The sequence below is a fragment of the Thunnus albacares genome, chromosome 15 (assembly GCF_914725855.1).
Source record: "Thunnus albacares chromosome 15, fThuAlb1.1, whole genome shotgun sequence".
Taxonomy (NCBI): Eukaryota; Metazoa; Chordata; class Actinopteri; order Scombriformes; family Scombridae; genus Thunnus; species Thunnus albacares.
In genome coordinates this window covers 10,528,464-10,540,707 of record NC_058120.1, presented here as the reverse complement: position 1 = coordinate 10,540,707, position 12,244 = coordinate 10,528,464, and the positions used below count along the sequence as shown (strand labels likewise).

Below are 12,244 nucleotides of genomic sequence, written 5' to 3'. Positions count from 1 at the left end.
CACTTTGGGAAATACAGTTATTTGCTTTATTGGCATGAGTTAGATGAGATGTAAATATATATATACTGTAGCTTAGCTTAGTACAAAGACTGGAAACAGGGAGAAATAGCTAGCCTGAGTCTGTCCAAAGTTTTACACAAATCCACCTACCATCACTTTGAAAGCAAAAACCAAAGTAGTTTTTACACTTTGTTTATGAACATATTAAACAATCAAGATGTATGTTAATTAGTGAACTTTAAAGGTGGTAGCAGTCAGATTTTGTCACTTTTGGACAGATCTAGGCCACTCTTTGTGCTAACCCAAGCTAATTGGCTGCTGGCGGTAGCTTCATATTTAACTTATATTTATTTTGCCCTTCCCTTGTCTAGTCTCTATGTAAGGCCTGGATCATAATGATTAATGTACTGTGCAGCATGTTACATGAGCAGAGCTATAACATGTTTTTATGAAAATATGAAAACTTTCCACAGGTTTCTATGTTCCACTGCATGTGATCTCAATTATTAAGCTGTCCCACCAGTTCTCATGCTAGTGCTTTCATAGCGGCCCTAAAAATCCAAATAAAATTTTATTTTTCAATCATTCATGATTACTTTTCAATACCAGGCTCATTCCTCTCATGTCATCCAATGCCCATCCAAGGTTCAGTTCTGGCATTAAATTCCTTAAGAAACGCTGTGCAAGAATCCACCATAAATTGGGCTGCTTGTTCAATGGCATGATATGAATAATAAATTGTTTAACAAAGATTCAAGAGAAATGTCTTGCAGATTTCTTTAAACTTTTACTCAGTTACGCAGCTCTGCTGTGAATCAAAAACTGATGAATTTCTGTGGTGAATTTTGCTTTCTTTGAACCTCAGTCTGTGTTTTGACGTGCCAAAGCTGATATCACGTCACATGGCTGATATGAATTTGCTGCTGCCATACACTGTGAGAAGTTTCTACAGTTTGACAATCTCTGACCTTTTATAACTGTACATCAAAGCATTTTAAGAAATTGAGCAAAATATCACCTCTAATATTTATGTTTCATCATCCTATTCCATATTTATTTCATTTATTGACCATATGGTAAGAGTTTGACATTGTTCTCAGGTTTACCCTTTTGACGGGTGGCTGCCTTCAACCTCCAGTTGTCCTTGATTTGGTCTGCACTTTCACATAAGCAACTTTTATTTGATTTGGAAATATCCAGATAATTGTTTAAACAAATTATTTGACATTTTGGTAAATGCGCAGATTTGCTTTCTTGCTGGGAGTTAGATGAGATGATTGATGTTTCTACAGTGAATATGAAGCTACAGCCAGGACCAAGTTATCATTAGCTTAGCATAAAGACTGGAAACAGGAAATAGTCCAGCAAATAACCAAAAACCACAAATTGTCATTTTTACACTTTGAGTTTTGTACAGATAAACAAACCAGACATAGTGTGTTAATTTGTGAGTTTTGGAGATGCTGGTCAGCAGATTTTTTTCTTTCGTTTCCGGTCTTTGTGCTAAGCTAAGGTAATTGCCTGTAGCTTTATATTGAACAGATGTGAGAATGGTATCAATCAACTCATGTAACTCTCGGCAAGAATAAGCATATTACTCAAAATGTCAAACTTTTCCATGAAACGTTATTTTGGGAATTAAATGCTGCACAAATCTCAACAGTCGCCGCTGCTTTGTAACAGACATTTTGTCTGCTGTTTGTGAGGGGGCAACTGGAGATAAAACAGGGAGTTTGTTAAAATCTGTAACAACCGCAGACTCTGGAATAGCCCACTTTAAAATGATGCCACAAAGTGATCACAGATGCACGCTGGATTGTCAACAAAATCAGCATACAGAAACCAGACAGGGTAGCAGTGAGGAAGGTATCAGGCAACACTGAAGTCAGTTTTTTTTGTGAGGTTAGAGAGAAGCACTGTATGATTGGTTGTGTTGGGGGAAAAAAGGGGACTTCAAGGCAAATAGGCTGTAGGATCGTCTTGGACAAAAGTTCTATGTTGAGACATAGTATGAAAAGCTTATCTCATAACAGGTGTGAACATACAGTATTTCAACCTGGGCAGCATGTCTCAGAGAGTGCTGGTCTGTAAATGAAAAGGGGCTTTACAGTTAAAGAAAGATAAGTGTGACAAAAGCCATGGCTGATGGTTTTGTTATCTTCTCCCATATATGACAATGCACTGCTGGAGGGAATGTTCTCTACATTTGTTCTCATGTAGAAGTACTTTTACAGACTTTCCTCCTTTATGACTAACATGAACCAGCTGCTTAGGCGCTCATACTTTACTTTGCCTGCAAGAATTCCCAGCCCTCATGAAACATAAACTTCAATAAAAATCTATTTGAGGTTTCAAGACTAATTGGAGGGCTTTTGCAAAGGTGGCTGAGATGTGTAGCATGCGCTCATCAGGAAATACGAGTAAGAAATTAATGGGTTTCCAAATAGGAGCTCTCCCATGTCAGCTTGTGGAGGTGATCTCGACCTTGATACCTCGCCTCCCCGGTTAACTTGATCTGGTTCTCTGGCATTTGAGCAGAACTCCTCCTCAGATATATTAAACTTTTCTCACAATAAATAGAAATGGCTTCAGTTGTTACCTCATACATCGCTTATTTCGCTTATTTTAGATATGTTCAATGAGTGGAAATCTATGAGTTTTTCCAGGACTGATATCTGCCCAATCTCATCTGCATTGTTGCCTCATGGAAATCTATCCATAGTCATTCAAACCTGATAAGATAAAAGCTAAGTGGATGCATGTAAGAGACTGTGAAGCAGCACACATGTTGGAAAAGTTAGGTATCATGGACTATTTGTTTTCACACTCACTGCTTTCCTTTCTTGTTGCCCTGACATGAACTGACATTCTGGATGGCTGAAAATATCTTTGGCTGTCAAAATAAATAAAGGTTCAAACTTCAAAGCATTTCCCTCAAGGCCTAATGTTGGGAAGAACAGGTCATGTCACTCAAAGTCAAATCTGTTTCCTTCAAGGGAATTTAGTATAAAAAATCCTGACCATTAGGCTCAGTCCTCAGTATCCACCTACAGAGTTATGAAGCTGCTTTGAGAGTAGCTTTCTAATCCATATAGTTTTAGATCTATACACCATGTACAGATACATTATCAAGTTTCATCAGCAAAAGACCAAAATAACTGGAAAACTGAAACAAATGCTACATTTTCAGTAGTTTTATTGAAAAATGCCTCTTCTGTTTCAGAAATAAATAAGAAAATAAGGCTGTGTGGAATTCACAAAATGTGCAGTTAAAACATGAGAAAAGCAATTCTATGTCCATAGTCTTGCAACCAATCCAACTGCATTGATAGAAAACAACTATATTCTGACTTAGAAATCCTCAGTAAATATACAACACAACATGCAATTCCACATTTGGTAACAAAAAAAAAACATTTAAAAAAGTTTGGTTTGTTACAATAAGTCAGATTATCATTTGGTTTACAGGCCTTACAGAACCATCACAATGAACAAACCTTTGGGGGTAAAATTAATCGTCTGTTTTTTTTCCCAATGCAGTACCTGAAACAGCTTTACATACTGAAATTTGACAAAAACAACATGGGTTGTTGAAAATGCTGAATATGTTCAAAGACATACATACTGTACTTTCTGCTGGTTTTCACATGATTAGTGCATTACACATTGGAGTCCGATAAACACTTGCAGTTATATTACAAGCAGACACTTAGCAAGCACACAGGTTTGTAATGAACGAACATGTAGGTTTGTATTTATCTTGCTAAACTTTCTCATGTCAAAAAAATATATGTTCAATATAGCCACGGGTATCAAACCCATATAAGTACTAGTTTTGTTCTGAATATCACCTCACTTAAATGATCATGGAAATCATTTCATTATTACACTTTCTGAGAACTCCTTATTGTAGCTATGATGCTAGTGTTTCTTTATTGTCTGTCGGTAGTGATCTCTTTCCCCGTTGGTTTCGTGAGTAACCGGGTGATTGTATTGTCTCATACTCTCCAGATGGCTCCACAGGTATAGACACTACCTCAGGTTCAGGCTCGTAGCGGTTTGCTAGGAAATATTTAGGACGGCCAATCAAAAAAAGTGTTCTTTCTACAACTTTTCACATGCACAATTTAAATTATATTCCAAAATGGACTTCCAAAAATGTCCTGTATCAAACTATTTGCTTTCTACTTTATGCAGGAAGGACTTTCTTGCTCTGAATGAATGAAACATGTATAAACACTGATTGAGAACTTTCAAAATGCTGTCATGACATTTACAATAAAATCCATCAAGCTATCAGATAATAAGACGTAGTAAAATAACCAGCTGATACTACAAAGGACACAAGGAAAGGACAGGAGCGCAACATTTAGCACCAATTTTGCCAACATACACAAAGAACATGATGATTAAACAAATGGAACATGCTTCAGTCTGCACCAGAGCAGTTTAAGTTACTTTAAGGCGTCGTAAACAGAGGTTATGCTGGTGGTAAGTAAGCAGAGGGTTATGAGGCACAAGCTCAGTGTTAACTTGATTTTTAGTGAAACATCCTGGTTCATACATCATTTACAAGGCACAAAATTAGTTTTATTTACACATATCACCTCTACATTAACATTGCTTTCAGTTATGAAATCCCCTTTGTTAGTAGTTGTTTTGGGTGGTATTTGTACATGCTCCTTCCTTCGTAGAAATGCTCTGTCTCTGTATTTTTTTTCCCAGCGGATTGTGGTTCAAGATGCAAACAGGCCAGCAGGTTGCCATCACTGTAGCTTGTAGCTGTGAGATGATGTTAGTGCCAGTCCACTCCATTCTGTTTTTTTGGCTTTCGTAATGTTTGTTTTAATGTTCAATAATTATGTCCATGGTGATTATCCTTACATGCCCCATAGCAAATGGGAAAACATCTCAGAAACAGGACCTCAAAGTGTAAGTGGCACAGGTGACTTTAGATCGTTTACTATGCCAAACCTGAAAATAGTTCAAAGAGGGTGTGAGTTTTCTCTGTGGAACAAAGTTATTAGCATCTTTTTTTATTTAATGCAATGTCATCATACACTGCTAGCTAGAATGCTTTACATGCCAGTTTCAAAATTGTACATCAAATGTATAGAGGTAATGGAATATAGTGGCTCCCAATTCACTGGTCTCTAAACCCTGCCCCCCAACAGTGATTGTCTAATTCTCATTTAACAACCATAATGAAGCTTTGGATTTCTCTACATGCTGAAGCATTGCACATGAAGCTGTAGTAAGAGCAAGGTGTCTATTAAGCCTTTCCAAAACCAATAATACAAGAGCAAGATTGCACAGAATAGATTAAACAGTGCTCTAATGTAACATGCAAACATTAACATTCCCAGCTAACAGCAACTGTAGCTACTGTGTGGAAGCTGGTTCTAGATGCTAGGCTAATGTTAGCAGTTCTGTCCTGCTCTATTGGATTTGGAGATGTAGACACTCCAGAAATTCCAGCCAAAGTCATTATCCCTGAAAATTATTATTACTTTTGTCACAATTGTCGAAAACAAAAGTCTCATACATTGGTTAGTCCCCATCCTATAAGCCTTTTCTTTTTGTACGCTAAAAGTGAAACATAGCTATTTGAAAAGACAAACAGTAAGGAATAAACCTAAATTTTAATCTGTCTTGCTTGTCCAAGTCTTCCATGAAAAAAGGGTTATACAATAAAAAGTCTGATCTTACATTTTCCCTTATCATACCTATTACCAACTATCATACTACTACAACGTATTGTACTAAGCTTATTATCTCAGTACTGCAATACAAGAAGCTGTTACTTTTTGCCTACAAGATTCTTGTTTTAAAACAAGTCAGCTTGATTGTTTTCAACCAACTCATGGAGCTGACATTAGCTTCTGTATAGAAATGAGAAGTTGAATTTTACTACCTCTGTCTACTAAGACTGCATATATGCCATGCAAGAACTAAAAGCTTGACAGGCGTAGCAGCAGAAACTAAGGGGGACGGGGTTTAGCTAATTTCTTATAGAAATAAGTTTGTTTTCAATTAAAAAATCAATACTTTGTAACACTTATATTCATACCTCAATACATTATCAAAGAAAGAAGTAGTGCTGAGTTGCAAATGTAATTAGTCTGCATACACTTAGTCTTATCTAATGTAGTACACTACCATGCAGGACCTAGACAGCGTTGAGTGTACCTGTGTATCCTTGTCCATTGTAAGGAATGCCAACACACTGAGAGGAGTCGCAGTATCCAGTAGGTCCTGGTGGTCCCCTCACCCCAGGAGTACCCTGACGACCTGGAGGGCCACGAGGCCCAGCGGAGCCAGAAGGACCTGGTGATCCTGTTCTCGACTCGCCTGGTGGCCCTGCAAGAGGGAAGAGAGAAGGTGAGGCCAGTTTGAAAACAGGGTCTTTGGAGCTCACAAAAACCCTCTGACATCACCCGTAAATCTTCAGTGGAAATGGTGGGGGTAACACGGGGTTGCAGCACTGTAATTTAAATTTTTCAATGGCTCAATTAAAAAGCTTGACCAAAAAAAAAGTAGTCTAGGGCTGCGTGGAGTTACACCCCCGGCCCCGTCTGTCTAGACGGTAAAAACTCAGGATGGAATTTTCCCCCTCTCTCTTTTTCTCTTGCTTAAGTGAGCCCATGTGTTGTCAATGAAGCCACCAAAAAAAACTCATTGTACAACAATCTGATTCTCTCTCTCTCTCTCTCTCTCTCTCTCTCTCTCACTCACACACACACACACACACATACACACACACACACACACACACAGGAGTGAGTCATCAGTGTGGACTTCCTGGTCTTCAGTTGTTTCTCACTTCATTCACAGAAACAGACATATCAGTGTTTAGTGTTGTGGGCTAGACATCAATAGAAGGTCCTTGTTGTTTTTAAATAACTTCCTTGGGAAAAGGAAATCTTCTGAAGTTGTGAGTTTTTTACAAAAAACATATTGGATATCAATTGCAACTGAGGAAAGGCCACAACATTTTCCAAACTGACAAATCAGCCTAATAACAACTGTTATTAACTGTTTCTAGACTTGCATCATGACCTTGACTGCAGACTGACTGGAGATTGCCTAAACTCCACACACTGAGAAATCTCTCTTTAATGATGAATGCAAATACATTCCATTTACTTTATAATATTTCAAATGTGCACAATGTTTGGAGAAGCTCAATATCCACAGGACATAAATTCTACAGGGAAGAATTGGGAATATGTTTGGGGTCTCTCCAAAGAATTTATGCAGTGCAGCTGACCAAATGAAGGTGCCTGAAACACAAATACTATAGGTAAATTCTGGCCTCTAGCGGGAATGTGTCATTTTAATTAGACTAACGGGAGTACTCTGTGTCCTTGAAAAGGTTCAAAAAAAGGTTGAAAAAACTATCAATGTAAAACTGTGAAAGATAAAGTTGTAGGACACAGTGGGAGACCAGCAGACTGTCTGCAGCTGCTGGAGAACAATGTTCAACAAAAAAAAAACTGATTGCTTATGTTCCTTGCCTCATTGAGATGGGAGATTCAACCATAATGGACTTTTCCACCCAAGAAATGGAGAAAAGAAGCAATTCTGTTACCTGGTGGCCCACTTGCACCTCTTTGTCCTCTGATACCATTTCCTGGAGATCCTCTCTCTCCCTTCTCCCCTGGCAAACCTACATAAAACAGTAGAAAGAGGAAATCATTCTCACAAAAATAAAACATGTTTTTGGAAAAATCACCAATTGCCCATATCCTGAAATGAGTAGGAAAGTAAAGAGCAGTATGACACACTGGAAGAGCAAACTTTGATTGAATAATATTTTGTAAGGTTAACTTGAATCATGTGTAGACTACACAAGGTAATGCAGTTATGTCAGTCAGCACTCAGCATTCAGTTATTCCATTCAGCACTGCAGTCTACAGTTTCAGTATTAGCATGGCCTTAATTATTTCATTGCTCACCATTTGCTTATTATTCTCTGCTTGCTGCTATGTAACACTTCCAAACATTAAAAAGATGAAAGCATTTAAAGTACCTCTCTCTCCTTGACTTCCAGGTAAACCTGGGCTTCCAGGGAAACCAGGTCGACCTGATTGTCCAGGCTCTCCACGGGATCCCTGATTGCCAGGTGGGCCAGGAGGGCCGGGTGGCCCTGGAGTGTTGCTACGATATCCAGAAGGAATCTGGTTGAGCATCATGTCAATTCTACTCATCTGACCTGCAAAAAGAACAAAATCAGTTGGATTGGGGTTGTATTTTAAGGTCAATAACATACCTTAAGGATTATGAGAGGTTTCACTCACTGTTCACAAGCTGTTCACAAACTTGTCTGGCAATGGAGCGCATCATGTTTTGGGATGCAAAGTCTCCCTGGAAAACAAAGAGTTTCATGAGGAGGTGACATTTCTTTTCTCCTTGATGATGTATGATAACTCGTGTTTGATTCATTTAATTAAATTTAAAAAAAATAATAATTAAATAAATTTTAACACAATACATACCCTCTCTCCTTTCTCTCCTTTAAGGCCAACAGGTCCCTGTTTAACAAAAAGAAAGTTAACAGTGACTAGATGTCAAAACGAAACTGAAAACGAAAATGACCTTGATCTTCCCTAAATACTGTCATGTAACCATTAATGTGAAGCTCGTTATTCAATACATACTGGATTTCCTGGATCCCCTGGTTTTCCTGGTTTCCCAGTAATTCCGGGTACACCTGGATTTCCAGGGCTTCCCTGAAAAAAAGAAAAAACACAGAGGGAGTAGTGTTTATCTTGAATTATGGCACAGTAAACATAATTGCAACGTTTAACTCCTGCTCCCTGTTAACTGTTGTGTAACAAGCTTTAATTTGGGATCTATGCTTTGACATCTGCAGTGGGGGTATGTGGCATATGCTGCCAAGAACACTAAAGAGGAGATGGAAACACACATGCACAACAGCAACAGGGATAGGGGGCACGCACACACACACACACACACACACACACACACACACAGACACAAACACCAGCCACTGCTAATAGCTCTTGGAGCAGTCATGACGGTATAGTGCATGTGAATTCTATACTGGCATGATGCTTGTTGGCATCATGCCATCATCATCACAGTGGAGGGGCCTAAAGACTACAGTCTGCTTTTTTATGTGCTGTTCCAGCAGAGTGCAACTGTGGAGCCAGAGGAGTAATTGTTGCAGATATATCGGGATGTAAAGCTTGCTCCAAGGCATATGTATTTGGCTCTTTTCTGCACAACACAAAGACATAAAGACAAACACATACATACTCACCATGGGCCCTGGTGGGCCTCTGGGTCCAGATTGTCCCTCCTTTCCTGGTGGCCCCTATGTAGAAACAACATACAATCACACATGGGTTAGAACACCCTGGGGACCATGTCCATGCAATACATCAGTGTCATGACTTTATATTGGTTTCAGCCTTGAGTCTGTCATTTTAAATTACATTTTTAAATAGTGGCTCAGTTATTCTGGCTGACGCAAGTGAGAACATGCACTGCACGATAGTATTTCTGAGTGTGCTGAGTTGAGTGGGTGATCACATGCAAAACATGTGTTTAAGTAAGTGTTGGATCCATTTGTAGGCTTTGAACACTGTGTGTACACTAAACAGGCCAGGAGGTAGATCTTACCCGTGCTCCGCTTGGTCCAACGGGGCCCAGAGGACCACGTGGCCCTGGAGGACCCTGGGAAAAAAACAGACACACTTAATCAAATGCTAATGATCAGGAACAGCACGTTTACACAGCTCCCAAATGCCTCTGTTGAACTAGGCTCTGAAGAAAAAAACCCTGCAGTTTCCCAGTTATGAAGCCAAAGATAATATATCATCTCGCTACTCCAAATCTCATATCTGTCTGTTGACACATGATTTCAAGTAGAAATGTGCATAGACAGCTCTGTTACAATAAGCTTTATTGTACTAAGTAACCAACACAATGCTGCCAATAAACTCCAACAAAGATCCAAGAAAGGGACTTTCTCCAATGTCTGAATCCACTTATTCAAAGGCCAGAATATGGTTGAATGGTGGGAGTGGGTTGAATGACCTCAGTTGGATGAATGAACGGTTCCTCGTCCAAGAGATGGCTACGTAATGCCAGCTCAAAAATGCCCTTCAGCTATAGAGTTTCCATGTAATGTCACATGTGTTTAGCTTTAAATCTGTAAACTTCCATCACCTTAAGACTTGATAAAGCAGTGATACAAATATTTTGAAGAACCTCAGAGAAGTTTGAATGCTATGATGCAGTGGTGGTGAAGACTGGTTTTATTTGACTTCACTTTTATCCAAAAGGTCCCCAGTATGACACCTACTGTATGTCAAAGACGTTCTAACTTTTAATAGACATGAAGTCTTTACCAAGTTGGGATCATCCTCAGTTACAAGGCTGGGGAAGAACATGTTCCATTCCATATTTCCCCTTTGGTAACATGAGTCTATGTTTCATAATAATTTAACTGCAAAACTGGCCTTCTACCGTTTGTCAGTCATCGTGCTGATTTGAGAGTGTGGGTCTCCCTAAGGATGGCATGGTAAACCTCCCACTCTGAGTGTGGTTTCAATTGTGCAGTGTGGACTGAATCCAGGCTCTAGTAGCAGCACTACTCTCTATGGATAGTCTCCTGTTTCCTGTTCATGAACCACAAAATGAAGGGGGGAGTACTTACTTGTAGGCCAGCCAGGCCTGTGTCTCCAGCATCTCCCTTTGGTCCGGGGCGACCCTGAAGGCGGAGGAGGAAAAGACAAGTCAAGTCAATTCATTTATATAGCGCCAAATCACAACAGACGTTATCTCAGGGTACTTTTCGTATAGAGCTGGTCTAGACCATACTCTTCAATTTACAAAGACCCAACATCCCCCCATGAGCAAGCACTTAGCAACAGTGGCAAGGAAAAACTCCCCTTTAACGGGAAGAAACCCCGAGCAGAACCGCACTCTAGTTTGCCTTACTGCTTTGTTTTATTGTTTTAATGTGTGATTGTTATTGATTTCATGTTTTGACATGAACATCTGTAGGTGAGTAAAATCAAGTAAAAGTAAATAAAGAAGCAGTCTAGCTGCCTGGCTTGGAGTAGTAAGGTTTTTAGGAGTGTAATGCATCTTGACTTGAGTTGCAAATCCCACTCACTGGTGGATATTGAGCAGAGAATATTTCAGCCATCCCACAATTTTCACACACTGCAACTTCATATCACCATGAGCACTAATCATAAGCGATAGCGTCTGTCATATATGTTAAAATCCATCTACCACTGTACTGATGATGAACTCCTTCTTCCCTATGATTTGTGCTTGAGTTTTATATTGTAGGTGAACTTACAGGTTCTCCAGGTAGAGACAGTCCGTTAGGGCCTTGTGGACCTGGTGGTCCCATTGGGCCTACAAGTCCTTGCTCACCACGTGGACCCATTGGACCCTACAGCATTACAGTGACACACAACAAAACTGTTTCATAGCCACACTCTTTAAAAAAAGAATCCTCAAGACAATCTTAATAAGACTTTTTACTACATAGATATGGAAGATGAACCCTAACAGTGTTGAGAAAGGGGCCTTTAAGTTACTTTTTGAAGGGCCTCCTTTAAATCAAGTTGAGGAAAAATATACAGCAGTATTCAGTAACTGAATTCAGATGTGTGCAATGTGCTTTGTCTGATGGCGCAACTGATAGCACTAATTGCTCCTGGCATACCATGGCAATTAGAAGTTGACCTTTATTATCTGTGGTTTTAGCATTATTGATATTGTCAGCAAGCTTCATTGGCTACCAACTGGTTCAGTTTATTTGTCTAATGTACAGTAAAAAGAGTTATGCATGTAAAAAGCTTGTAAAAACATAATTTATATGACGCTTAAAGTGATGTAAGGTTTGACTCACAGCGTTGCCTTGTTCTCCTCTGTCTCCTCGTGGTCCCTTAGAACCTGGGCTGCCCTGGAAAAGCAAGGAGCCAGAAAGACAAGTGTAACAACAGGAGCAGATTCCAAAAGCCCTAAAACCCAGAGCCATATGAAATCCTCGCTGGGGCCTAGTGAGGTTACCAAGCATACATATTCCAGACTGTTGTTTTTCCGACAGGCATTTATCTTTTGACACCTCTCCCTAAGCCCACATTTCATTGTATGCCACTGGTCTCACCCTCAACTGCTCCCTCCAAAGGAAAAGAAAATACCATTCCTGATGCGAGGAACTGTAAAGCAGGCTCAAGTAGCTCTTTATTGCTGT

The 12,244-nt window shown here is 39.5% G+C and overlaps 1 protein-coding gene across 5 annotated transcripts in view; it reads right to left on the bottom strand.

Moving 5' to 3' along the window:
- Positions 1-3,179: 3,179 nt before the first annotated feature.
- col12a1a (collagen, type XII, alpha 1a) overlaps positions 3,180-12,244 on the bottom strand; it is a 57,988-nt gene continuing 48,923 nt past the window's right edge. For 4 of the 5 annotated variants that reach the window (XM_044374097.1, XM_044374098.1, XM_044374100.1 and 1 more), the window contains 12 exons: positions 11,900-11,953; positions 11,342-11,437; positions 10,688-10,741; positions 9,649-9,702; positions 9,287-9,340; positions 8,661-8,732; positions 8,499-8,534; positions 8,301-8,367; positions 8,033-8,215; positions 7,592-7,669; positions 6,190-6,360; positions 3,180-4,062 (listed from right to left, as the gene is read on the bottom strand). In XM_044374097.1, the coding sequence (XP_044230032.1) occupies positions 3,914-4,062; positions 6,190-6,360; positions 7,592-7,669; positions 8,033-8,215; positions 8,301-8,367; positions 8,499-8,534; positions 8,661-8,732; positions 9,287-9,340; positions 9,649-9,702; positions 10,688-10,741; positions 11,342-11,437; positions 11,900-11,953 (1,068 nt within the window). In that variant the 3' untranslated portion in view covers positions 3,180-3,913. Of the gene's footprint in view, positions 4,063-4,729; positions 4,975-6,189; positions 6,361-7,591; positions 7,670-8,032; positions 8,216-8,300; positions 8,368-8,498; positions 8,535-8,660; positions 8,733-9,286; positions 9,341-9,648; positions 9,703-10,687; positions 10,742-11,341; positions 11,438-11,899; positions 11,954-12,244 lie in introns of those variants that run through there. The other variant, XM_044374099.1, reaches the window with a different exon arrangement.